Source organism: Anser cygnoides, chromosome 4 (genome assembly GCF_040182565.1).
Source record: "Anser cygnoides isolate HZ-2024a breed goose chromosome 4, Taihu_goose_T2T_genome, whole genome shotgun sequence".
NCBI lineage: Eukaryota > Metazoa > Chordata > Aves > Anseriformes > Anatidae > Anser > Anser cygnoides.
In genome coordinates, this window is record NC_089876.1 from 12,899,680 (window position 1) to 12,926,910 (window position 27,231).

The window sequence follows — 27,231 nt, forward strand, 5'->3', positions numbered from 1 at the left end:
TGTTCATGGACATATCAGTTAGACTATGCCCTGCTAGTGGTCCATCTGTGTTCCAGCATATTACATGCTTATTACCCAGATTTCTTCCTTAAGTAGTTGTAGAGTATGAAAGGGTGAAGTCTAGCAGCCATGACATTTACTGGAAATGTTGGAATGAGAAAACTCTATGAACTAGCAGCAATTATATATATAATGAAATAATGGGTCTTTTGAATGTAAATGGTAATAGGAAAGGAAATTAGTGTGCCTGTTTCTCATATCAGAAACACTGTGTGCTTATGGTCTGCTTTTTATTTGTCTCCTTTTCCCATTAAGAATGGAGATCTAGTCCAGGAAGACGTTCAAAATCTGAAATGGGGAGCAGTCTCAGATACACTCAGAAGCAGAGCTACACAAAGTCCAGTTGTACTGCTACATGCCAAAGAGTATGGTATGAAAACAAATTGCAATTTTGATTTCATTTCTGTGCAGCAAAAGTGAAGGTGACTTCATTCATGTGGTATGCATGACTTAGAAGGTAAAAGACATTCTAAAAACCTCCTAATCTGCAGACTATATCTTCAGAAGGTGAGGGAATAACTATTCACAAGTATGACACTAGCATTTAGATATGAGCTTTCCCTAGAAATCCTGGAACTGCCAGAGGCTATAGAGCTGAGGATTTAGGGGACACTTACCATGTATAGACCAAAGTATAGTGTTTGGGAATGCTGTGTAGCTGTCAGATTTGCTTTTTTTTTTTTTTTTTTTTTTTAGACCAAACATTACATGAAAGCTCTAATTTTGACAAGTTGTATCAGGCTAATTCTTCCAACTGAAATTAATGGGCATTTTATGGCAAAATTTCAGTTTATGCAAATGCAGACCTGCACTGAATATTTTAGCCCTTAGGTTTAACCTAAGTTTAACCCATTAGTTTTCCTCCAGCCACTATAATGAGATATATTTTTCATTTTTAAATGCTTTGAGAATTGTGGGGAACAGCCTCCCAAACATTTCTAAATTTAGAGCTTAATATTTATATTTTCTTATGAAATATGTTTTCTTGTTTAATGTCATGCTTATCTCTGCATCTTAGTTGATATGCACTTTTTCTAGAAAAGGTAGTCTTGGGCATACTCTGACTAAAATACTTTCTGTTCAAAATATCTGGTCAGATGTTTATGGGGTTGTTTTTCATCTTGTGAGTGTGAGTGGCATCACACTTACCCAGTGCTTTACTATAACAGAAACACCAGGATGTAGCTGTGATGGGCTAAAGCAGACAGAGAAGCTACAGGAAGAAATTCTACCAGTTTTGGAACAAAATTCCGGACCCTTTACAAACATTGCTGAAGAAGTTGGTTTAGCTGAGATCAAAATGGTGAGAAGAAAAGTTCCTGATATTCTTGTTATCTTTGTGAGCACAGTGAGTCTGTGAATTTTGAGATAAAAAGAGGAGTTGGTGTATTCAAAGTTGAATATAAAAGTATAGTGAAATCATATCTCCTAAAGATGCTATTCAAGATGGATAAAGGTGTGCACTAAGAAAATGATTTGTACCTTCTTATTTGTACCTTTATTCTATTTCAAATATTGGGATTATTTGAAAACTCTTTATATGGCAATGTTTTTCTCATCTGTCTGTAAATAAGCATTTTATGAATGAAGTGAAAAATGACTTCTGATGACATGGAATGATATGCCTTGTCTTATATTTTTCAGTTTGAAACATTTCTGTTTTACTATTACCAGGTCTCCTTTGGGACAAAAAAGCCAGGAGGTCTAGAAGATAGTTTCACTTTGTTTAGATGTATCCCAAGCTATCCTGCAGCAAGACGCCTTCCACCTTGCTCTGAGAGGTTAACTAATGATGAGACATGTAAGGAAAACAAAGATGAGGAATGCTTTTCTCTTTTGAAGGAACAAGCTATAAATCTACCAGCAAAGATGTTCCCTGTTTCTGTGGTTGAAGCTTTGATGAGAAACAAGCCCCGCCTTACCTTGTTAAAACTTGGAAGCTACCACATAGCAGCTTTCACAAAGGTGAAGGAAGTGAGGAGTTTGGATTTCAGTGAGGCAAATACCACTCTTTGCTCTGATGGCCTCTGTGTTGTTGCAGAACAAGGTTTTTCTGAAAAAGCTTCTGTAGTTCTTCATGGAAACATGCCTTGCTTTGTGAATGACAATTTCACATCCTCTCTAGAAAAATACTGTTTGGAAAAACATCAGCAAAACAAACAAATTCTACCAAAAAGTAAACGTAAAAATAAAAGTCTGGATAAAGGTGTTAATGATATAAAGTATCACAAAAAAATCTTTAGAAGGAAAGTTAAAGGAGAAGAAATACAGACTGAGAAAGCCCAAGCACAACAGGTTACCTGTGATTTTGAGGAAAATTCTGAAATTTTAAATAAAACAGAGTTGATTAGGCTGGGGAAGCAAGGAATGGACACCAAAGACAAACCAGGTAGCCCAGAAGTTTTTCACAATATATCTGTTGATTTTAAGGACTTACAGAATCATTTCAACAGTCTTGAATTAAAGAAGAAAGAAGAAACCCTCTCAGAAACGTGCATCTCTGATGTGACCAGGGCATGCACTGGAGTAGATATAATGAAAATGGAAGAGAAAGGGGAGCAACCTCAGAAACCAACTCACCAAATAAACTCTTCCGGGAATATTGGACTGAAAGAAAATAAAGACCAGGCCTTGAAATTACATAAATCAAAAGAGAAGAATTTCTCGTGTCAAAAGGTGGCTGCTGAAAACACGCAATATGCATATCCTCAGAAAAGTTTTTGGTCAGAGGAAGAGAGTTATCCACTAAAAATACTGTCTCCTATGCAAAAGAGGGCTGTGTGCTTAAGCAAACAACTCCTACCAAAAAGCAATTTTTATGCGTATTTCTGTCATCTGTCACCACTGGCAGCAGTTAATGAGCATAACGTGAAAATTTATACATTGAAAAAAGCAGTGGCTATGTGTTCTCAGAAGATATTTGTACTGATGCAAGAGAATGAATATTACTCAAAAAAGGTCTGTTTATTACAAGAGGAGAATGAGAGATATGTTCAGAAGGTTTGTGCACTGGAAGAGGAGATGAATGTATATTTTCAATATGCTTTAGAAGAAGTTAGCATTGCTTCTTTTCAAAATTTACCTAATGAGAATGAAGTTGCTGGTGAATGTTATATCAACATATCAGAAGAAAATAGAATGAGCCCAGGAGCAATTTTTGCTGAAACCTTCTCTAAGAATCTCTCATATGTTAAAGATAAAAATAGGAATTCTGAAAAAGATTCATTGACAATTGAATCAAATCAACTTCCCAAGAGTGTTTTATCCCTTGATGGAAGGAAAATGAGGTATTTACAGCTGCTTTCTAACCTGAAAGAAGAAAGAAGTAGATGCTTCAGAGAAATAGCTAAATTATTACATGACAAGGAGAACTATGTAGCAAAATACAATGAATTAATTAAAGAGAGAGAGAGAAACTTGCAAAGAACATCTCTTTTAAAAGATGAAAAAGAAATTTTATTGAGAAGTTTGGCAGAAGTAAAATGTGAACAAGACAAGTACCAAGCCTTGGTTTCAGAACTTCAAGAGTGCAAAGCCAGTTGTTATCAAACTATTTCTGATTTACGGGAGGAAAAATGTGCACTAAAAAGAGCTATAGACAGGATCAAGGAAGAAACTGCGGAACAACTTCATGAATTTCAAACAGCAAATGCAAACTTTATTTTAGAAAACAACAAATTAAAAGAATTAATATCTTCTTTGGGTTTCACCTATGAAGATGTGATAAAAGAAAAATGCTTGGAAACAAAGGAAAAGGTAGTAAACCTAAAAGAAGAAAATAGAAGTCAACAACGTGATCTTAATCCAAAGAAAGTTGAAACATCATGCAGTGTAACTCAGACTGAAGAAGAAGGAGTAGACCCCTCCAGCTATTTCGCCAACAAAGAGGTAAGTAGTACCAATAAGGAATGTTATCAAGCAGGACCTTCTTAAAAAATGCCATTTGGAGGAGAAAGATTAATTAACTTAGAAATATAGAAGGTTTTGTAAGCTGCCATGTCCTGGAGATCTGAGGTGCTGCAGTTAACTTTGAAACAGAAGGCAAAATACCGGCAATATACCAGAGAGTTTTTTCTGAATGTTGTATTAGAGAATTTTAAAGTGCTATAGCAGGCTTCAAAAGTCAAAAATGATACTTGAGTGCATTGGCTCAGGGAACTTTTTATTTATTTGCTTGCAGGAGTGAAAACTTCTGGTAGAGGGATTTCCACAGATTTCTGTTGTAGTGGTACATGTTCACTTACTAACTTTTATTCTTATAGGGTCTATTTTAAATTGTTTTTATTCTTGTGCAACATGTGTAAAGACAAGATCTTTAATTATTCTCAATTTCTCATCTGTATTTTTCCTCTGCAACCATGAATCTGACTCTGCAGTGTAATTCTATGGAGATTACGATGTTCTTCTAAAAGCAGAATTGTTACTTTATTTGAGAATGATCAACAGGGGAACATTTATCTCTAATATTTTGATTGTATGCAAATATTTGTACTAATTCAGATAAAATGAAAGTGTATGTTTTTAGTAAAAACGTGTACACCGTTGTGTATAGGTGAGAGGAGTCATGTCTTTCTGTTGTGTATTCAGGGCAGCACATTTGAAAGCTACAGTGTGATGAAAGAGCAAGTGGAAAAGGCAAAAGAGGAACTAAAAATACAGCAAAAGGAATTGGAAAAATCAAAAAAAGAGGTAAGCTCCCACTCTGATGTAATTCTGAGGAACAAATTTGTTTTATATTTTGTTTTCTTACATGGCTGTTCTTTCTACAAGTGTTTAATGCTTTTACAAAATGGGGAAGTCTCTGATCTGCAGAACCAAACTCTATCTCTGTGATCTTTCAGGTGAGTGATGAATTGCGCAGTTATTCATTGTTGGCTGGAATTTCAAGTGAAGGTGCATTCCTTCAGCGGACTTTGAGAAAAGCTGAGCGCTTAATAAAGACACACCAAACAAAAATATCTGCTGTAGCCACTTCTGGGCAGAGTGCTTCCTCCCCCTCACTAGAAATGAAGAACAGAAAGCAGCAGAAACACTGAGGATTACAGCAAACCTGAATTCAGACTAATTTTTGATTAATAGGCAAAATGACAAAAACTGATACAGTCAAGTGGTTTTTATACCTAGTGAGAGTGCAAAGCATGCACACTGCCTCTTGTCTTGACATCTATGTAGGAAGCGCAAAGTCCAACACCACCTACGTGGAAATTCTTATTTGGATGGTCAGCTAATTCTGTGCCTGTGTACAGCAAATCTGAGGTTTTAATACCAACTGAGGAAGCTTTCTGTGTTGTGCCTTTCCTGACACGTTAGCTTTAACATTCCTGCTTTTATTGAACAATCTCCAGTGCTTGCTTATCTAAGCAGAATGTATTGCTTTATGTCAAGCTTGTATTTATGGAGCTGTTTCACATGGTAACAGGCATTGCTTAGACTGCCTGTGGAATAACACTGGCAGTTACAAGTGTTACACTGAATATGTAAAAGAGCAGTAGGATTACACATGGTGGGTGTACAAAATGGATGTCCTTCGACAACCACTGTGTGACTTCCCTGATTTCAGATGAGGCAAATGAAATGAAGTGGTGAGTTGATGGCTGACTCCTGACCTTATAGTTTGCTGCAAATAGATCATTTCTTTTTCTTTTTTTTTTTTTTAATTTTTAAAATCTGATTAACTTGAGTCCTTCTAATCATTTTGTGTATTACTGCAACTTCCTCAGTTTATTTAAAAGAATGTAAAGCCTTTGATTCAGAAGGGAGCAGAAATGATGCCTCATATGAGGAAGGGAGCTTGCTGTTAGGCAGCCAGATTATCTATTGAGTGTTTTTTGTTGTTGTTTTCTGAAATAACAGTTAATGTGTATAAGCAGGGAAAACGCATCTTAGAAGTAATACAAAGGTATAGGCTCACAGGTCTATAGGCTTCTTTCTTCCACCACAGTATTTTTCATTTATGACATTTTTCGGGATTTTTTTTTTTTACCCCTTTCTTACTTTCATTTTGCTCTGATGGCTTTCAAAGATATAATCTCTGAAACTTTAAGTACATTCACCACATTTTTTTTTAAGCATCATTCAGAGTCATCCAGGTAGCTTCAAATTTAGAAACCAACTTCAATTTTAATCTACTATACTGCATAACTCCAGTTAGATATATTTCTATAGAACTAGATTTAAGATTTCTTACTAATTTATTGTTATAAGATGGTATATTATGGTATAATTCCATTTATTTAAACCAATTAACAACAATATAAAACTTGTAACATGAAGATCAGACTCAAGTCCATGGTTGTAAGCCAGTATTGTGAAAAGGTATCACTGGTAGACTAACTGCACTCAGTAATTTTGCTTTTTATTTTTTCCTGTTAGGCTCAGAAGTGGTACATGGAACTTGGCTTTGCTGAAACAAGATATGAAGAAATCAAAACTCGTTTGATACAGGTTCTGTCCGAATTAGACCATCTTAAACAAGAAGCTGGGGACAAAATGCTTCAAAAGCAGCACTGCAAATTAATGGTATGTATGTAAATGGAATCAAGAAAAGCACATTCCTTTGGACAGGATGTTTTGGATGATGAGACACCTGTTAATGTTATTGGCAAGAAATCTGAAGCAAGTATAGAGCACCTAGAGCCAATGCAGATGTAAACTTTAAAGGGAGGACATGTTATGCAAAGTGGATTTTCAGGTGACCTTAATGAAGCCACCCCAAGTTGAAGGTGTTTCCTTTGAGTGCTCTTAGCTTTTCCCGCTCTGCAGTTTGAGAATACTCCCATGTTTCTGGTATTGGGCCACTGCATCATTTTGCCTTACAGTGCAGAGAACTAGTTTTGGACAGGCAAAAAGAAGCTGTGATGCTGGACATTTTGTGGTGCAACTTCATTTGCAAGTGAGCAGGAGGTGTGGATTAATGGGGAGTCAAAATCTAACTGATATAAGCAGCTCAACTGTGTATCCCCACAATCCAGGAAATCTATCACATGGGGGAGAAAAAAATTAATTGGAATGTATCTATAACACAGAAATTCTGTGTTTTTGCAGTTAATGAAAACTTTTGGAATTTTCAGGGGGTTCTGTGTCTTGATAAAGTCTTTATTCCCCCCCCCCCCCCCCCCCCCCAAATAAACTGTTTTAATGAAATATTTTTAATTATTGAATAATCTCCTGGAAGCAGCTTTCAGAAAGACTTTTTAGATACCTTCCAAAATATTTCTCTCCTTCTTGACAGGCGAACTGCAAAGATGAAATTTGAAACATACATCACTTGAAAAGAAATCTTGTAATAACCTGCAATATTTGCAAATTTAGTTTGAACCTGTTAGATAGATATGGCTTCAGAAGAAAATAAAAACACATTCTGGAACATGTAAGGATTCTGGGCTCAGTTCAGTTGCCTAAATGTCCCTGTTTATCTCACTGAAATGCCTTAAGGCATCCTGGCCGAGAGCATAGTTGGCCATCTGCAAGCCCTGTGTACTTTATTTTGGCTTTTACGCCTCACATGGCATGATGTTTAGGCAACTGAATTCTGATTGCTAATTGAAAATGAAACACAGACTTTTTATCTCAGTATTGTCGTGTAACATAACTTAATAACATTTATTTCAAGCAAGAAGAATAACCCCCCGAATTGTTGGACAACAAACAGAAGTGTATCATGGGGTTTTGTTTAAGTTAACACTTAAGACTGGTGATCCTGTTCCTATTTTCAGTTGGTTGTCATACTATCCAAAAGTGCTTTTCATTCCTCAAAGATCAATTAAAAAAATATGGTAAATCACAATAATCTTTGTTTTTTTCCTCTTCTGAACTTCCTTTTATGGAAGACATCTGTCTGTGATGCTTGAAAAAAGTGAGGATGTGAGCACTCTCAATCTAGAACCCAAGGCTGTACCTTGTGCCTTATGTTCTACAGCCTCTGTTGCCAGGGATTCTAGTTCTCAGCTAAGACTTCAAAAGACTGTTGTGATATTATACATCACAAATGAAAGCTGAGATAATATACCTCAAAATTACTTCTAAGGCTTCTTGTTTCAGTGGTGTTGCTAACAGGGAAAGTACCATTTAACATAAGAATATTTGGGTAAATTTTCTAGGATGTTGAGGTGGCTTTCTGAACTCTAGCATTGTAGTAGGAGTTCAGAGAAATCTGTGGGTGAGCAGCAAGAGAGCAGTGTACTATTTGCAGCTTTGAAAATGCATTTTGGATGAAATGTACACAGTAAATAAGGTGCCGTGTTTCCCCAGTGATCTCCCAACTCTTATCATGGCCTGTAGCCAAAAGGTCATATTTCCTCTAATTTTCAGTTTTGAAACAAGCGCAGCACATAGAGAAGGATTTTTTTTTTTTTTTAATGTTTAGGCATCAACTTTAAATGCTAGAGATCTTGTCAGATTTTGTAGAATGCAGTGTGTTAAATGCTAAGTTTTGGGTTTAGTTATCCTTCAGTTATTTCCCAGTTGCTGAGTCCTTCACCCTTTTGGAGCTTGACCAATGGTTCAATGGTTACTGTTAACTGGGACACCTGACAGTGATCAGAAATAATTCTTGTATGCCTCATTTGTGCTTTGAAACTACAGAAATCTTCTAGCAGGCCAGCAAAGTGCAAAAGGAAAGAGGCAACCCTTGCCTGTCTTTAACCTTCAAGCAAATTATTTTTTCCACCTCTTTTCTATTAAGCATCTTCAGTCAGGGAGTGCTTCCATTTCTCATTTAAAGTGCTTTTGTTTTGTGTGTGTGTGTAGGAGAGCAGATGAGGAAAATACCATGTCTTAGACTCAGACTCATTCTTAGGCTTTTGTCAGTGCAACCCTGGTTTAATCAATCTTGATGTGTCCAACACTTGCTTTTGTTCTTTTCTCTTAACACAAGAGGGAGCCAACAATTTTGATACAAAGCATGCACGAATTATTAGAATGCTACACATAGAGAACGTGCTTCATTTGGAAGACTATGAAAATGTCATACTCATGTTTTTATCTGTGTTGCTTTGATGTGTCGCAGCCAGAATGACATGATCTATCAATACAGTTTGCTGTTTTCTGTGAAAGGGTACTTTTAATATATTCTAGTCACCAAGGTGTTCAAGTTCAAAAGATGGTCAGAAAGCCATGGAGAATTACACTGTGCTGCTATGGCTGAACACTAGCTCTTCTCTCAGCTGTTTCAGTGTTAATACCCATGAAAATCAAACCATCTTCTTGCACATTTTCTCAGAAGATTACGTGGTTTTATGGTAGGTCTGACTAGGATATTTAGCTTAATCAACAAAATGCTTGATCTCTTTAGAATTGCATGTATAACGTTACAGGAAAGCTTGAACAGCTGTGTGTATCAACTCAGTATTTATAAAATGTAAATTCACAACAGCATTAACATTTTTTCACAAGACTTTCTTCACTCTTCCTTCCCTTTTTCTCATTCTTAGACTGTACATGTGAATATTTAGCCTGATAGTATCACTTCTAGGAGCTGACATTATGATGCTGGCCATAAATCTAAAACTCTCACTAATCCTTTCAATGTAAGAGCATGAAACAAACAAACAAAAAAAAAAAGGGGGGGGGGGGGGGGGGGGGGAGGAGGAGCTTCTGAATTTAATTGCTCCTTCCCCAGTGGTACACTTATTCTGTACCACTATTATTGCACTTCAATGTAATTAATATTTTTTTAGTATTTTTAATATTTGTACTTAAAATTAGATTAGTTTAATTAATAATCTTCCATAACAAAAATATAACTGCAAGCATGCAATTTGCTTTCTGAGATAAACACATGGAAAACCAAGGGGCATATTATATAGAAGTTAGAGCAGGAGACGGGGGACTTTTGAATTCTATTCTTACTCACTCTGTGACCTTAGGTTAGTCACTTAATCTGCCTGTGCCCCAGTTTCCCCAAGTATGAAATGATTATAATTCAGTACTTACCTTGAAGGAACTTTGTGGAATCCCAGTCCGACACCTACTCTCAGAGGGGATCAAGAACTCCTTGCTCATAAACAGTTTTAAGATTAGTGCAAGATATGCTACAGTGTTTATGAAGGTTTGAAGTCAGACATTTCATATTAGGTTTAAAATGAGTTACAAGGTAGGTATGTTGCTTTAAAACTTGATTGAGAACATTTTTATTATTTTCTACATCTAATTTGAAAATCTATGTACTTGTTCTCTAGCCTGTGTACAATGTGAAAGATGCCCAGGAAATAGAGGAGAATAAAATAGCCAATAAGAGATTACAGCAGCAAGTGCTGACCTTGAAAGCCCAGCTCAGGGACCAGGCTGCGTTACAAAATCAGTTTCACGGCTTGCAAAATGAAGTGGAACTCCTTCAGACTCGGCTATGTGAAAAGGTACAGGAAAGCTGTTGTCTGTGTGCTTGAAAGGGCGGACTGATGTGAGCTTAGACTTCAGATTTTACCTCGTCTCAAAAGAGAAAACCAAAATAGCAATCTTTCCTGGGAGTGGGTCTGTGGATAATTAAATGGTTTACAGACATGTAAAAGTAACCCTTACTTCACAGAAATAGGGAAAAGATATAAACTGTCTGGGTGGTCAACATTATGAGAAGATGATAGTACATAATAAAAGTTGCCACCAGTCTCTGCTATAATCCCCATAGCATAATGCAAGCAAAGTAGTGCTGATTTTTTTTTACAGAGCCACCTTCCTGGCTTAAATTGTCAGGATTTTTAACATTCCCAGCTCTCTTGTTGCACTGTATCAGATCAGGAGATAAAGTGAGCTAGGGGTAGAATTTTAATAGTTTTTGTAGCTTTTTTTTTAAGACCCAGCTCTTAGGGTTACACACTATGAATTTCATTAACTCGTTTTCAGTTTTGGTGTGTGTTGTAGTGTTTATTTGTTTATTTTACTGGCATGGTTATTTTCATGAGAGCCTCCATATACATGCAAGTATGCTTACACAAGCAGTTTTTACACATGTGCATTGTATTTCACGTGGCAAACCAGGGCAGGTACTCCCATTAACATTTGTAGAGCTGCCGCCTTAAAGTCAAACTGCTCTCAGTGTGACTGCAACAGCTGAGCTCATAGGTGGAAATGAATTCCTATTAAGGCTTTGTTTCCTTAGATTTTATTTTCCATTTCTTTGGAACTAATTTTTTAAAAGAGATGATTGCTACGATATGAGCCAAATTGGAATTGCCCATTGTGCTCTGAAACAGCTAGCAAATGGCATTTTCTCAATAGCACACTACACAATGAACAGAACATTCTTCTCCCCTCTCTTTTCTCTGAAATATAGGAGACAGAGAATTTTATTCTTCCTGCAGAGTGCCAGCTTCATCGTCCTTCCTCCACAATAAATCCACTGCCTTGTCATGTGCTGTGATTTACTTTAACCAACCCTCTGTGGAGGCCTAGTGGCTTCTCTCAGGAGTTGATTAGGCTGCCTCTTAACAGAGTAGTGCTGGTAAAATGAATTTGCTTTATAGTGTCTGCTGCCTGCATTGATGGATGTTGCATATGAGATGGTAGGTGAGCAAAGGGTGAGACGTGCTATCCACGTAAATGGGCAGCTCTTAACTGTCCTATAGGATCAACAAAGCGTTTTGTTCTGTGCCTCATCAAAAATTTAATGTTACCAGTGAAGGGACCTACTGCCAGCTTTTTCTTTGTTCCCTCAGAGCTAGTGCAATGTAAAGACATGTCTCTTCTGTCCTGCATACTATGTTCCTTCCCAAGCCTGCGTTTTTTTGGCAGAGGACCATGTGACCTCTTTCAGCATAACTGAGTTCTTATAAAGGGAGTCTTCTGTCTTCTTTTTTTTTTTTTTTTTATAGAAATACAAATTGTCAAGCAAAATGAATGCAAAGGAATCTGTACTTTATTGCCAAATAATACTGTATTGATTTATAATAGAAATAGATTTGACCTGGCAGAACACTGCATTTCTGCATTATCAGAAAGCAGGTTTCCCATGAATAATAAACATTTTACTTATAAGATACAGACCAGGTCATCTGGCTCATCTCATAGTAGTGGAAATGTATCAATCGTGTCAGAGTAGAAAGTTGTTGATGTTCACATTTCCAAACCTGCCATGGAATGCACATACAGAAAATCCTCCTGTGTTTCTTGCATTCTACAAGATAATTTAAACAAGAAAAGGGAAAACTTTTCCCCAAAAGAGTATTTTGGAGGATTCACAGTCCAAATGGGAGTATTAATGCATAATGAATGATACCAAGCCTTTAATGTGATTCTGCTGTGATGAAATAACCCCAGTGATATGGGGCTACATCTAAAAAGCATCCAAAAGCACTTGGTAATACGTAAGCCCAACATCAGTGCTAGGGCAATGCTTCAGTGCCAGGGCTTATCGATGTACAAACAACTCCTTACTCTGCTTCATGGTGTTTGTGATGCAGGGTCACATAGCTACGTGAAGTGTATGCCTTGAAAGTCAGGTCTAAAACAAACATCAACAAATTTCTGCAATATTTTAAAGTTACCTCTGAATAAGTTAATAAATCATGTTTTTCAACTTTTCAGACAAAAGAACTTCAGAAGAGAAAGTCTGATGTGAAGCTGACGCTAGCTCCTCTGAAGGTAGTGTGTGTTCCTTGAGACTGAAGCAGGGCCTCTGCAAAGGGATATCCCTGTGTTTACAGGCTTGTTTTATTTTTCAGTGTATCGTAGCCATTCTCTGTGTGTGTGCCTGCCTTTGCAGATGCTTCCGGCTTAGCTGCTTGCTCTTGAGCTTTTAGGCAAGGGTTGCTTGACATTATTGCTAAGGGTACTGTTCAGTTTGGGAAAGTGGGTCTTCACAGATGGAAAAGTGAACGCTTCTGTCCAGTTTATGTGTGTGTGCCCCTCTGCTGCAGGGTGCAGAAGCACTTAGATGGCCTAGAAGCATAGGGCTGCCATGTACAGCTTTGGGTCACAATGTGTGGAATTCCATCAAACACAAAATGCAATACTGAGGTCTCAGCAGGGAGTGAGATCAATGTGTATGTGTTCATACTGCATAGGCTAAGTTGGCTTGCCTCACACGAAAATGCCAGGAAAGGAACAGCTTCATTACCAGGATGCACAGTGAATTTCACCAGCGAGGATTTAAGAACTCCACATTTGATGAAGAGGTGAAACGCCTGGTGAACGACATGGCCCTGGCAGAGTACGCAGCCACTTTTACACCAGTGTGTAATCAAGAGGTTAGTGTTTGTATGTCCTTATAGGATCCTCTGGTTTCAGCTTCTGTATTAAGTTAGCGATTTTTTTATAGTGTTCAGTGAGACTCAGTGTATAGTTATAAAATATATCTGGGCACCTAATATAAATATTGCTTCAGGCAAGTCAGTGGAGTTGGCTGTTTTACTGCAGTTTTGGTTGGGGTTTAATTCTTCTGGAGCTTATCGCCAAGTATGTTTGTGCACATTGCAAAAACACTTACCTAATACTTAGACAAAATACGGGGCCTAGTGGATAATGCAGCATATATGATACAATTTGACTTTAAATAAATTTTCTGCATTTTCTTCCTGCACAATGCTTCATCCCAGATTTCTGAAGGAATCAAAAGAAAAAGAAATGGCAGTGTGGTTGTGGGATGGGACTGGAATTTGTATCTGGCTATGTCTCCTTTGAGTATGTCAAGTCTGGTTCCCCTCCTGTCTTGCCCAAGCTCACACTGAGAATGAATGTTCTGTGTGTCAGGAATTAATAACTCATCTGTCAGAAAGGGAGATAATACTTCACTGCCTTCAGACGTTTTCTCAGACATTGCTGTGATGAATGAGCATAGTGTAAAGCTTCCCAATAAACAAAATATCAAAATACTGTGCTCATTCACACTGTCTTCCTGAATGTCCAATTATCACAAAATATAACAACTTTACCAAGACAGAATTAGACTAAATCTAAATCCTGATGGCCAATGAGTTCATCTGGGATGTAGGAGCACCAGATACGATTCACTGCTCCAAAAGACATTTACCTGTTCACTGGGTGGATCAGAAATCCCTCTCCATAGTGCGCAGCACTCTAGTGGCCAGAGGTCCCACCTGGGCTCAGGGAGGTGGGGATTCATGCCTGGTTTCTGGAGCATGCACACAACAGGCTGGCTCTTGCTGGCACCATGATGCTGCACTTCAGACTATCCTGGGTCCAGCTGCTTCAGCTGGCTGTGGTAAGGAATTCCATGTGTAATAGGAGAAACCCTTCCTGCCAAGGCAGATCTGCATGTTCTCATGAAAAATTTAGATTTCTGTGAATTCAGTTGTCCAATGGAAAACATTTTAGTAAGAAAATTTCCAAGTGGCACTGCTGCTAGTTTAATAAGTAGTGGTTGTAATCACAAAGAAGAGAGAATGTTTCATATTCATGTGATACATTCCTTTGGTTTTCAAAATCTTGCACTGAATTCTGCCAACATATTGTAAACTGAATTGACCTTTCATCTTTGAGAATTACTTTTTGCATTTCAACTCGTATTCTTGCTGAAATTCACATCTAAGATTCCCAGCTTTTACTGACGTAAAACTCCTTTGAAAGCTCATTCCCTTCCTTCCCCTGAGATTTTTACTTCTAAATCATTCCTAACATTTGAATGCTTCTAGAGAAAACTTGGTGGACAGATGCATTTTTTTCCTTCTTAAAATAAAAATTTCCAATTGGCTTTATTCATTTCTACATCCAGTGACAAACAGAAGTCTGTTGCACATTGGCAGCAGACTTGCCTTTTTTAGCTTGCTGAAGAATTTCATCTGAATGTATGCAGTGATGCATGGAGGGCTGATCCAGAGCCCTTTGAACAGAAGGGGACTCTGCATTCAATTCAGTGCCTGGTCTTGTGTAGGGCAGTAAAAAATTCTGTGCTGGGTTCTCAGAAAAAATGTATTTTAAAATTATTTTCAGAACTCTTCGCCCCCTCCCCGCTCTGTTGGAATTACATGTAGGTGGAACAGATTTGCCCTAACTGTGTGCTAGAAAGCTCTAACTTCAGTGGAAGGCTTATGGGCATCCACAAGTTACTCACATTTTAAAAAAAAAACACTAACCTAGTTCTTTTCTTATTCGGGGCACAACAGATGATCGGGTATTCCCTACTGTTTTCCAGAAGTATTTTCTTCCTAATACCCATCCCAATTAAAATAGTAAAACACTAAGGCAGTGTGATGCAAAACCAATCATCATCGGAGCTGTGCTTCACTTTCAGTGTTGGAAACTGTATTCTCAGACCCTGTAAATCACTGTTGTCCCAATGGCTCAATCTTGCTGATTTACACTAACTGAATATTTCAAATCAGTTTGGTTCAGCAGAGCAGCACTCATGTTGAGTTTTGTTGTTCTTGGTTATTGTCACTGCTCAATGTTGCATTCAAATGTTTTTGAGTGAGAATTAAAATGTTCTTGAATCATGTAGTGTTCCTTATATTGGTCCAGCAGTATACTTTTTGCTGACACCAGATATACATTGGAGTAATCTGTTTAGGAAGGAAATACAATTTTCCTTCTCTTAATATACTTTTCAAGTCCCTGTAAAGAGTAGATTTTGAATGACTTTTTCTCACTATAAAACTGTAAACCATGAAATCCCTTCATTTGTCATTTAGTTTAATTTAGTAATTTAGTGTAATCAGTTTAATTTTATTTTAGTTCATCATAATAAACATACAAGATTACACTGAAGGTTTTATTTCAGTTCTTTTTCATGCAGATGAACACCTACATAAGTCTAGTGAAAGTGATGATTTTGTGCAGGATGATGAAGAAAAGGTTCATCGTTCCTGTCACTTGGTTTTGAAAAAAATAAGCTCTTGGGAAGCCATAGGAATTACAATCTATGTCTAATATGGACTTGAAACTTTAGGAGTCATGAAGAAGTTAACTAGATTTCTAGACTTTGAGATATACTCTCCTTTTAAAAGACCCAAATTGAGAAACCATTTGAACCCTTTGTAGTGGACCGGTAATAAATTTTGACAACCGAAATCATTAAAATTTAGTCTTATTTTGTGTTTGGAAAATAAAAAACGTGTTTAAAGAGTGGATGTACCCCAGGAACAAGGGCAGCCTCCAACAGGTGTACATGGCACTCAGCACAGTGCCATGGCTGGTGTTCACGGGCCCAATGTCAGACACAAAACATGTGGCCAATCTCTGTTTCAGTCCTTTGGTTAGCTCCCATTTCTCACATCTGAGAGGCAATTTGTGGATAGAATGTAAGAAACACTTTTGTAATCTTTTAAATGCTGATTATTATTATTTTTTTTTTTTTCAGTTGGAAGGGACCTGTTCTCATCTTTGTTTTCTTGTTGTTATAGGATTAATTTATGGACATTATAAACAGTTATTGTTTCTCTGCAGTTTCCAATGAAAACTACACAGGGCAGCTTTCATCAGCTTATGATAGATATGCATGCTCACTGGACAGCTGACAAAAAGGACTGGGAATGGGCTTTGCAACAGCTGGTTTACTTAGATTGGTAACAATGGGAAGGAAGAGAAGATGCTTCAGATAACTAATAGGAAATGTGGAACTTCCATTCCAAAAAGAGGAGCTTCCATTTTTTTCTGAAATTAGGTGTCTACTTGTGGTTTATGAAATAGGCTTTACCCACTCTGACTAGCTTGAATATGAGGCTGTGTCCATGCTGCTTTTGATATATTGCAGAACCACAAAGAGGAGCAAGAGAGCTTGACTCACCCTTCACATGAGCTCATCCCAGCCTGTGCAGCTGTGCAGTATTTTTAGGCTTTTTCTGTCTTTTCAGGGTGCACATGGAGAAACAGGAGTATGTTCAATTTTTTCCTGCAGATGTCTGAGCCAGTCAGTCCTGGTTTTATGTCAACAGTCTCTGTCCAGATGACTGATGGCTGTAATGGATAATGCTGCTGTACTCATTCACTTCCATTTCTCTTGCACTGGAAGCCTTTGACTTGATGATGTATTTTTTATATTCTTCCAATAGTGGATATGAAACCATTGTGGCTGTTTCTCAGATCTGAGAAGGAATTTGTGCAAGGAATGTAAGGATAAATGGTAGTGCTTTTTATTGCTTTTCATGGAGTCATCTTAAACCTCATGTATGGAAAGCTCCAAGTAGAGAATGTGTCCAGTGGAGTGAAGTATTTGTTTTACAGAATAAGGAATAAATGTGCAGAACAGTGTAGCTTTATTGTCTTTGCATCAAAGTAGAACAATGCTTTTTTTTTTTCTTTCTTTTTTTTTTCTCTCTGGACATTTCTTTGCAAGAAAGCACTTACTGCTTTCCTGTGAATCATATTTGAAGGAAACAGGCCTGAAATAACATTCTGTCATCGTAAAACGATTTGTGTGTTGCTGTTAAGATCAGAAGCTTTTCTGACACTGAGGATGAGATACATTTCATGTCTGATATCTGTACTTCAGACAGTTACATCTGTGGTAGTTTCTCTTCTTCTTTCATGGTTAGTAAAGAGGTACTGTCAAGGAGTTACCCTGCTCATTTTAGGTATCTGCTTTAGATAACTTGAGTCTAAGAAGTGGCTTTCTCTCCATTGTAACAGGGGTCAGCAAGAGACGTACTTTAGTCAGGTGAGTCCCACTCTTAGAGTAGAAAAACAGTTTAACTCTGGGGTTTCAGTCTTTTGGGGACAGTGCTGATCAAGACCAAGGGACCTTTCCAGACAAAGTTTTTCACAGGAAGAGGCTTCTTTTTCTAACGTTACAGAGAATGTGACCTGAATCAATTGGAATTCCAAGGAGATGGAAGAACAAAGCTGGTGGTTGTTATTTAGTCATTTTTTCAAAAGAACAGTAAAATTCATTGTGAGATATGTTGGTTTTGACCTTCAGGAAAAAAATTATTAAAAATACTGAAGAGTATAAAATATGGATTAAAAACACTTAAGGGCAGCCTGTCCTTTCCAGAGAAATAACCGATAAAGCAGTTCAACTATTATGTAAATTAATGTTCTTAGAGAGGGACTCTCATGAATTTTTAGTAGCTGAGGAGTTAGTACATACTCAAGTCTAGTGCCATTTAAAAGTAAAATTGGATTTGTCTGACAAAGATTTAGACCTGTTTTCTGACTGCATACATAAAAGAGATATTCTAGCAATGGGTTTTGCTGTAATACATAGGAAACGATGGGAGTTTGTCTAGAACAGTAAATGCGAGGAGACTAATAGCCGTGATTAAAAAGAAATAAAATAACTTTGAAAATGAACCTTCCTCATAAATACCAGAATTTATATTAAAATATTCAATTAAAATTATCCAGAGGAATTAAAACTTTTTATTCTTATCTATGAAAGCATTATCTTTTCATTTTGGTAATAGGGGGAAGGGTAGTATTTTTTGGTTTTAATATTCATCCTTTCAAGAACTTGAAGGGTAAACTTGCACGCTGCCAAGTTTGGTGGAATATCACAATACTGTCATTTCTACCTAGGTGGGGGAATTTGTGGAAACTTTACAGGAACGTAAAAACAAACATCAAAGGAAAATAGAACTAATACTGTAAAAAGGTAAAGTGTGATAATTAGGTAATGGATGAAATGCACATTGAGACAAAATGCAGGAATTTTTGTGTTCATGAATAAAAATATACTCAGCTCTGGTGAGGCCGCACCTCGAGTACCATGTTCAGCTTTGGGCCCCTCACTACAAGAAGGACATTGAGGCCTTGGAACGTGTCTGGAGAAGGGCTACAAAACTGGTGAAGGGCTTGGAACACAAGTCCTATGAGGAACAGCTGAGGGAACGGGGGTTGTTTAGTCTGCAGAAAAGGAGGCTCAGGGGAGACCTTACTGCTCTCTACAACTGCCTGAAAGGAAGGTGTGGGGAGCTGGGGGTTGGCCTCTTCTCGCAGATAACTAGTGATACGACTAGAGGGAATGGCCTCAAGCTGCAACAGGAGACGTGCAGGTTGGAAATTAGGAGACATTTCTTCTCAGAATGAGCAATCAGGCATTGGAACAGGTTGCCCAGGGAGGTGGTAGAGTCACCATCCCTGGGGGTGTTTAAGGAAAGGTTGGACGTGGTGCTTAGGGACATGGTTTAGTGGGAGATACTGGTGGTAGGATGATGGTTGAACCAGATGATCTTGAAGGTCTTTTCCAACCTTAATGATTCTATTGAAAATGCTGGGCCGCATCTATAGTGCTATAGAAAATCTGACTTTTAGTGTTTCACAAAGTCTTATGAAATGCTGAAGAAGTGTGTTTTGGGAAGAATCATACCAGCTTTCATATATAGCCCAAACCACTCACCAGTGTTTGCATTAACTCACATCTCTGCTGAGCTTTGCTGTATCGGCGGCAGCAGAACTGAGTAATCCTGGAACTCAAAAAAGTTGGTGGGTTGAATAGTTGAAGGAAATAAAAGAAAAGACCCTTTGATGACTTTTTTTTTTTTTTTTCCCTAGCAATATCTACCAGTATCTCAGCTTTGATTTGGTGCTGTTTTTTTCCTGGTAGCTTTGCCAGCAATCCTGCCTACCGAGGAGGACAGTGATTTGCCTTTGCACGGGTCATTGAACTCCAGAACTTGTGCTGCTCCTGCTGATTCTCATCTATCACTAGGGATGTCTCTAACTGTGCTTCCTGCAGTGAGGAAATTCTCATCAAATAATTTTAGATCCAATCTCTTCATGCCTCAGAACATTTCAGGGCTGCCCTTTGTAACCCCTCCATCACTTTCAGCCAGGCAGCATTTTTTTTGTGAATGCTGGAGACAGTCACTGTTTTCATAACCTTGGTTAGAAACCAAGGACTTTGGAAGCTGCCTTTGGCTTCAGTGTTTATAGGCAACCATCCAAATGTACAGCTTTTGCTTTCCAACTTATCTATGGCTGTGGTGCTAGGATATGATTGGGTATTCATACCACCTTATCTAAATAAACACTATCCAGATCACAGACGCCCTCTGTTATCAGCATGGAGAAAGCAAGTCCCCTAGGGAGGAGCACCCATCTAAATTATGTGCCCAAAGTTGTTCCATATGAGTGCTCCTTCAGCTCCCGGATGTCACTGTCTTGTTCCCTGCTCGGCCTGAAGTAAATGAGCCAGGTGGTAGCCACCACCAAGGAGCAGTCAGTGTCTCAGCTGGCCGAACACGTTTGAGTTGGGTATTTTAATGGGACCAATGGCCAGAATTCAGCAGTATTGTCTCCCACCTCTCATGATGGGGAGCCAAGAACAGAAGGAGGAATGGGATCAAAGTCAGTGTCCATCACTCGTGTTTATCATTCACATTCTATCACATCTTGGGGATGTGATATCCTGGGGATATTATTATTATCCTGGTGTATTATCCTGGGGAAAGGTCTTTCCTGCAACAGTGGTGGAGACAGACAGGCATGTCCCACCCTCCTGACCCTATGGGCTGACTCTCAGCATGTTGGTGTATTTAAGAATTATGAGATTCATACTCCAAGACCAACAGCTTTGAGGGTTTCTTTGCAAGCAGGAGACAAGAGCGATGACCTTTCTCAGGTGAGGCTAGGTTGTACCCTGCAGGGATTCAGGCTCTAAGGCTACGGACAGTACAGCACAATTGATGTCTGTGTGCTCTCTCCCTGGCCTTGGAGCTGCTCTTGAAGTGCTTGCACGTTTCTCAGAAAGCTCCATGGTGATCACTACTGCAAGATGGTGAAACTTCTTTCCTCAGCAATGGCAACAGTTCACACACCATACATAGTCCTTTAAGCTGTCATAGCATTTTAGTTTGGTGGATCAGCTTCTCAATAAATGCTCATCTTTTTTGGGGGGGTACTCACATCAGAGTAATCTTACAACACTACAACATTTCAGAACCCTTTGTGTTTTTTTTTTCCGTGGACACAAGTGATGTAGCTAATGCTCATTAAAGATATACAGAGGAAAAACAAAGCATTGTTTTAAGTAAAATGTGTTTTATCTTAAATAACAATTTCTGCTCTGGGATATTTATAGTATTTTCATTTCTGAAGCTTTTGCAAGAGGACTAATTACAATGAGGTGATCACTTCATTGTGTAAGCAGATGTTTTAATTTTGGAATTAATTAAAACAACAACAAAAGGCTGAAAAATTTGCTAACGATCTTAAATTCATTGTGCAACTGCAAGAAAAAAATGAAGCATTAATCCTGTTGCTTTAATAAATTTGTATTTGGATGATGAAATGCTACTGCCCTGTGGTAGTCATTTATTTTCAGTGAGATCTTCCTGTTTCCAACTATTATAAGAATGTGCATAATTAAACAAGCTGCATTTCTCTCTAAATGTAGCTTCAGTTCAGTGAAAAGGATATTCAGGAGGGATAATCTGAAAGCTTTGTTGTGGTGTTAGTCAATCTGGTCATGCAATGAAATCAATTCAACTAGGAAAATTTTAATTCAGAATATGGGAGTCTGTGGAAGAGTTTTTGCAGTTGAACTAATATACTCTAAAAATCTATTATGCTTAACTGTCGTGAGCATTCTTAGGTAGACAAACCTGAATTTGTCGTGGAGTGAGAGAATATGCAAAAGAAATGCAAATTTTGAGATTCTTCAAGAGGAAACATGCAATCATGCAATCAAAAAACTAGCTTATTCGTTTATTTATTTTTAATAGTTTCTCTTAATATCCATATGCAAATTTGGAATTTTTAGTTCCTGGAGAAAAATTGAGAAATGTAGGATTCCATTTTAAAAGGATACAAGAATGTTTCGTAGTTAAAATAATTGGTAAACTGACTTTTTTTTTTATTATTTCAGTAAATATAACTTCTTTACATTTAATTTCTATGAATGTTTACTGTGATGAATTAATCTAAGCAGATTCTACTAATTCAAAATACACAGTGTTGGAAAACTTCATCTACTATGAATTTCCAAAAATGGTACTTTTTCTTGCAGCTGCTGCCTTCTTCCACAGACATTTCGGAGGCTAGTGGACAGTCAGAGGATCACGAGACGTATGTCAGAGTGAACGGGATGACAGGGTCAAAACCTGCAAACTCTCTACGAGAGGTGGATGGCATCCGCAGTTCTCACATCACTCCAAACGTGTATGCCAGTTCTCCTATAAAATTAAGAAGTCCAGAGAAGATCATAGCCTTGCATCGGGAACTAAGACAAAACCATTGCAAAAATTGCCAGGTCAGTAAAATTTTTTTCATCATTTTTAGTTTATTGAAATCTACTTTTCTTGGCAGTCCTTTTTCAGATCACATAAATATTTGAATCACAGTATCACACAGATTTCTAGGTTGGAAGAGACCTCAAGATCATCGAGTCCAACCTCTGACCTAACACTAAGTACTCCACTAAACCATATCGCTAAGCTCTACATCTAAACGTCTTTTAAAGACCTCCAGGGATGGTGACTCCACCACCTCCCTGGGCAGCCCATTCCAATGCCTAACAACCCTTTCGGTAAAGAAGTACTTCCTAACATCCAACCTAAAACTCCCCTGTCGCAACTTTCACCCATTCCCCCTCGTCCTGTCACCAGGCACGTGGGAGAACAGACCAACCCCCACCTCTCTACAGCCTCCTTTAAGGTAACTGTAGAGAGCGATGAGGTCGCCCCTGAGCCTCCTCTTCTCCAGGCTGAACAAGCCCAGCTCCCTCAGCCGCTCCTCGTAAGACTTGTTCTCCAGACCCCTCACCAGCTTGGTCGCCCTTCTCTGGACTCGCTCGAGCACGTCCATGTCCTTCCTGTAGCGAGGGGCCCAAAACTGAACACAGTACTCAAGGTGCGGCCTCACCAGAGCCGAGTACAGGGGCACAATCACTTCCCTAGACCTGCTGGCCACACTGCTTCTTATACAAGCCAGGATGCCGTTGGCCTTCTTGGCTACCTGAGCACACTGCTGGCTCATATTCAGCCGACTATCAACCAATACTCCCAGGTCCTTCTCGGCCAGGCAGCTTTCCAGCCACTCATCTCCCAGCCTGTAGCTCTGCTTGGGGTTGTTGCGCCCCAGGTGCAGGACCCGGCACTTGGCCTTGTTGAACTTCATACAGTTGACCTCAGCCCATCGCTCCAGCCTATCCAGATCCTCCTGCAGAGCCTTCCTGCCCTCGAGCAGATCGACACACGCACTTAGCTTGGTGTCATCTGCAAACTTACTGAGGGTGCACTGGACGCCCTCATCCAGATCATCGATAAAGATATTAAAGAGGACCGGCCCCAGTACCGAGCCCTGGGGGACACCACTAGTGACCAGCCTCCAACCAGATTTGACTCCATTCACCACAACTCTCTGGGCCCGGCCATCCAGCCAGTTTCTAACCCAGCGAAGCGTACGCAATGATCATTTGCCAATGATCATTTCCAGAGATGCACATTTTATTGTTAGTTTAAACAATCTGAAGATAACATGTACTTAATGTTTTTCATTATGCTTTTTCTTCCCCATTGTTTAAGAATGGCTTGGGGCATGTAAAACAATTAAAAGTTGTTGTTTTAATCATGATATACTCTTGGCGAGATTGTCTCTGAAAATTGTTGGATTATTATTATTTTTTTTGAAGTAGTTATCATGTTGATCCTGTCCTACCTTTTTTTTTTTTCCCCCTCCATTTTGTTTTTTTTTTTAGTGATCCAATTATTCCTATGCCCTGAAGCTCTTTATAGTAATTTCCATTAACTGCAGGAATCCTGTTAAGACCAGAGTTGATCAATTGCAATTGCATTTGTGACAGTCTGCTGCTAATCTAAACTTGCAGGAGATTTCACCCTTTCTAAGACAACCTAACCACTCCATAATTTTATGGAAACAAAATTCAAATATGCAATTTCCAGAGCCACTTAGCTAGTGTAGTTACAAATATTGATCTAATGAATTTTCTTTATAATCTCAGGTTAAAATAAAAGGAATAAAACATACAAAAACATTGTTTTTGCTTTTGACAAGAATAATTGAAAAAAAAAATCATGCAAGATACTGATGTCTCTTTGTAGTTAAGAAACTAGAACAAAATGTTGACTCAGAATTCTGATAACATATGGAATCCTTAAATTATTTATTCTGGGGGTTTATGTGATAATTCAAGCTGCTTTCCCGGTCATCTTCTTTATCACGGTCATATGTAAAAATGAGTGGTAAAAATATTGTAATAGAGGAGAATTAGTAGAGAGAGCAAACTGCAAACGGCTCTTTGATGGCCCTGATCTTTGTTAATTCATGGATTATTTATATATATCTATATACACCATGTGTGCTTTGATTAAATCCCAGGGAGAGCATGACACAGACCTATTGTACAATTAAATGGGAAGCAATGGCTGAAATCAGCCACAATGCCCAGAGTGACCTGTTTCCATATAGGGTGCAGAAACACACTGGGACATCCAAGGTTTTCTTCTCTTCGATCCTCCTCAGATACCTTCAGCTGATCCCTGCAATGTGAACCTGACAGGTGACCGCAACCTGCCTGTGATCCAGGAGGAAACCCCTTGGCCTCCGCTCTCAAAGATGAAGGAGACACTGGAGCCTTCAGAGCATGGTGCTTCCTGGGCCACGAAAGGGAGGGACCGCTTGTCCAAACGGGATGATGTATTTTGGGGTCAAATAGGAAATCAGCATGCAGGTGCTATTCCCCAGGGAATGAAACAGAAAAATGTCATTACGAATAATGCATGGCTCTCTAGAGATAAAACAGATGGCTCAACCTCAGCTACCGCAGCAAAAAGCTATTTGTCAGACGTGTTGTCGGCAAGTAATAAAGGTTGAAATCCTGTGGGGAGAAATCAGCTGCACGGGAAAGAATATAAACCTCAGAAATAAAACCAGGTAAAGCATCTTAGCAATGTGATTTTATTTTTTTATTTTTTGTACATACATTTTCTATGTATGTATAAAAAGACATAATTTTATAAACAAAAATATTTTACTAGTTAGCATGGCTTAGCAACTTGTTTGAGATAACTGCAAAATTGCATAACTGCATACCACCTGTTTATGATTTACTTTTCCTTTAGCTGAGACTGTGAAACAATCTATTAAATCACTTTTGCTTTTATGGATAATCCATTTCTTCAGCTTGCAGTGGCAAGTTCTGAAAAAATGTCTGCCTTCTGAGATGTTGTGCCATGGGCTTCCTAAAATCACATTTTACAGAAATTTGAGGGTAATGTTGCTGGTGGTGTTTCCTTAATGTCTCAGGATTTTTCTTCTTTCTTACCTTTATAAACTGACCTACAGCCAGATATTCAATGTGTTCCTGTAGTTGGTAGTATCTGTAAATTATCCTCGTTCAATTGTTACCTTTAAGCTCCTTATTCAAGCTGCAGTTTAACTTGAGTAGCTTTTCTGGACTTGTTTCAGAGCACTTCTTTAGGTGACTGCTTGGGCATCGTGAGTACAGTAACTTCAGCGTTCCAGGGGTGGATGCGGTGCTGCCAAACCCCTGTCCCTGCAGTAAGCAGAAGTGCCAAGCCAGCTGTGCTAGTGCAGCTGTAACACTGCTTCCTCACCACCCTGAATCACAAACAGATGTGGTCTGCTCTGTGTGACCCTCTGATGGATCCTGGGGTAGTGGGAGGGAGGAGGAAGGAGGTGTGTGCAGCTGCATGTGTGACCGACAGTGCTCGAGTTGGGGAAGTTTAACCGAGCGTGATTGTAAATTCTCCAGGACACTGAAGTGTCATTCACGTTGGGATCCTACCAGCATTAATACTTTTGGAAACCCTCCAATATTCAAGTCTCAGAGCTATCTTTATGTTTAAGCACTGTTGCAAGAAAAGGGCATTTTTAACACACTTAATTTTTAATATGTGGCATTGTTCTGCACTCTTTCTCTGCCTTCATTGATTACCCCCAATTTGGTTCATAGTACGTTGCTGCTTTACTTGATGCTGCTCTTTGGAAGGCAGAAACAAAATGAGTGGTTTTGAAGAAATACTAATGCATATGTTCATGCTTTATGGTGCGAAACCCATCTTCGTTTGCTCAGTAACATAGCAGTGCAATTGCTTACAGCAGTAACTGAATTGGTCTTCATCCAACACCTCTTTAGAAAATACACACCAGATGCCACAGGAAATAGCCTCTGGAATTGATGTTTTGAAGCACTGTGTAAGCAGAGGAGACACCTGTGAGGATCCAAAATCTGGAAGTCTGCTCTCATGTGTCTTCCTGTTCTTCCTGATGCTGGCCAGCAGTTCTGAAAACATAGCTGACACCCTACCAACAGCTGTTTTGTTTAACACTAAGAGATTTTGATGGGGAAAAACACTTATAAATATTTGACACAGCAACGTTCATATTGATAAAATGATGCTTTAAGAATCAGCATTTAATGAAAACTATTTTGGAACTTTTTCATGCTGACAGTAAATTACAGGGCCTGGTAGTTCAGGTGGGAAGTCACATCATACGTGAAGTGTGTTAGTAATAAGGGTATTAATAATAATACCATATGACAGTAAGATAGTAGCCTGTTATCATTGATACCATAGTATCGTACCACAAAATTAAGCCTTTCTTGGTCCAGTCCCTTTCTATGAAAGGCAACTGTGGTTTAACTATCATGCTTCATTTTACAGCTAATTAGGTTATTTGGCCCCATTTTTCCTCCCTTGGGAATTAATGATTTCCTGAACAAGGGCTGCAGACACACACAGTATTAGGTGGGGAACAGACACTTGCAAACCATGTACTGCCTAAGTCCACTTTGACTTAATCAATTCTGCAGGCAAACAAATTCTCTGCTGGCACTTTGTATCTTTGTTTTGAAAGTCATAGATTTTAACTAAAATCCTGTAGCCCTCTGCGTTTTTAGTTCTTTAAGAAATTAATTCTTCCTACTACAAAAAGTTGTGTAAATATGTGCAGATATCACAGTTATCATCTGTCTAATTATTTCAGGTGCTTTTTATTTCTCTTAAGTAAAAATGGAAAATTTTAGATACTGCAGTGGAGGAATGCTAATAATTTAACAGTGATCAGTTTGCAGTGCTGCCTGCAATAGCGCTAGAAAATATGGGTCACCTAAAGGCTTTCTGTTTTAAACTTCTGTCCTACTCCATTTCATCCCACCACTGAATGGGCAAATGAGAAATGATGGTCAGATTATGCCAAATAATTATGTGCTAACTGATGTACACGATTAGATGATGCTTTACACCAGCAAACAAGGTCCTTCAAATTCTTTAAACATTGTCATTTATAGAAACCAGCTCCAAGACCTACAGTGGCAGACCAGATGGTTTGTATGTTGGTGTCCTGCCAAGCTGAGGTCCT

General features: G+C 38.5%; 1 protein-coding gene across 9 annotated transcripts in view; it reads left to right on the forward strand.

Annotated features, from left to right (window-relative positions):
• The window catches only part of C4H4orf50 (chromosome 4 C4orf50 homolog), an 82,435-nt gene that overhangs the window by 10,462 nt on the left and 44,742 nt on the right, over positions 1–27,231 (forward strand). For 3 of the 9 annotated variants that reach the window (XM_048046161.2, XM_048046157.2, XM_066995629.1), the window contains exons 5-14: positions 316–430; positions 1,230–1,363; positions 1,735–3,948; positions 4,648–4,749; positions 6,433–6,579; positions 10,239–10,415; positions 12,580–12,636; positions 13,059–13,241; positions 21,896–22,138; positions 24,316–24,780. In XM_048046161.2, coding sequence (XP_047902118.2) covers positions 316–430; positions 1,230–1,363; positions 1,735–3,948; positions 4,648–4,749; positions 6,433–6,579; positions 10,239–10,415; positions 12,580–12,636; positions 13,059–13,241; positions 21,896–22,138; positions 24,316–24,720 — 3,777 coding nt within the window. In that variant the 3' untranslated portion in view covers positions 24,721–24,780. The remainder of the gene's footprint in view (positions 1–315; positions 431–1,229; positions 1,364–1,734; positions 3,949–4,647; positions 4,750–6,432; positions 6,580–10,238; positions 10,416–12,579; positions 12,637–13,058; positions 13,242–21,895; positions 22,139–24,315; positions 24,781–27,231) is intronic. The other 6 variants (XM_048046165.2, XM_048046176.2, XM_066995630.1 and 3 more) reach the window with 6 other exon arrangements.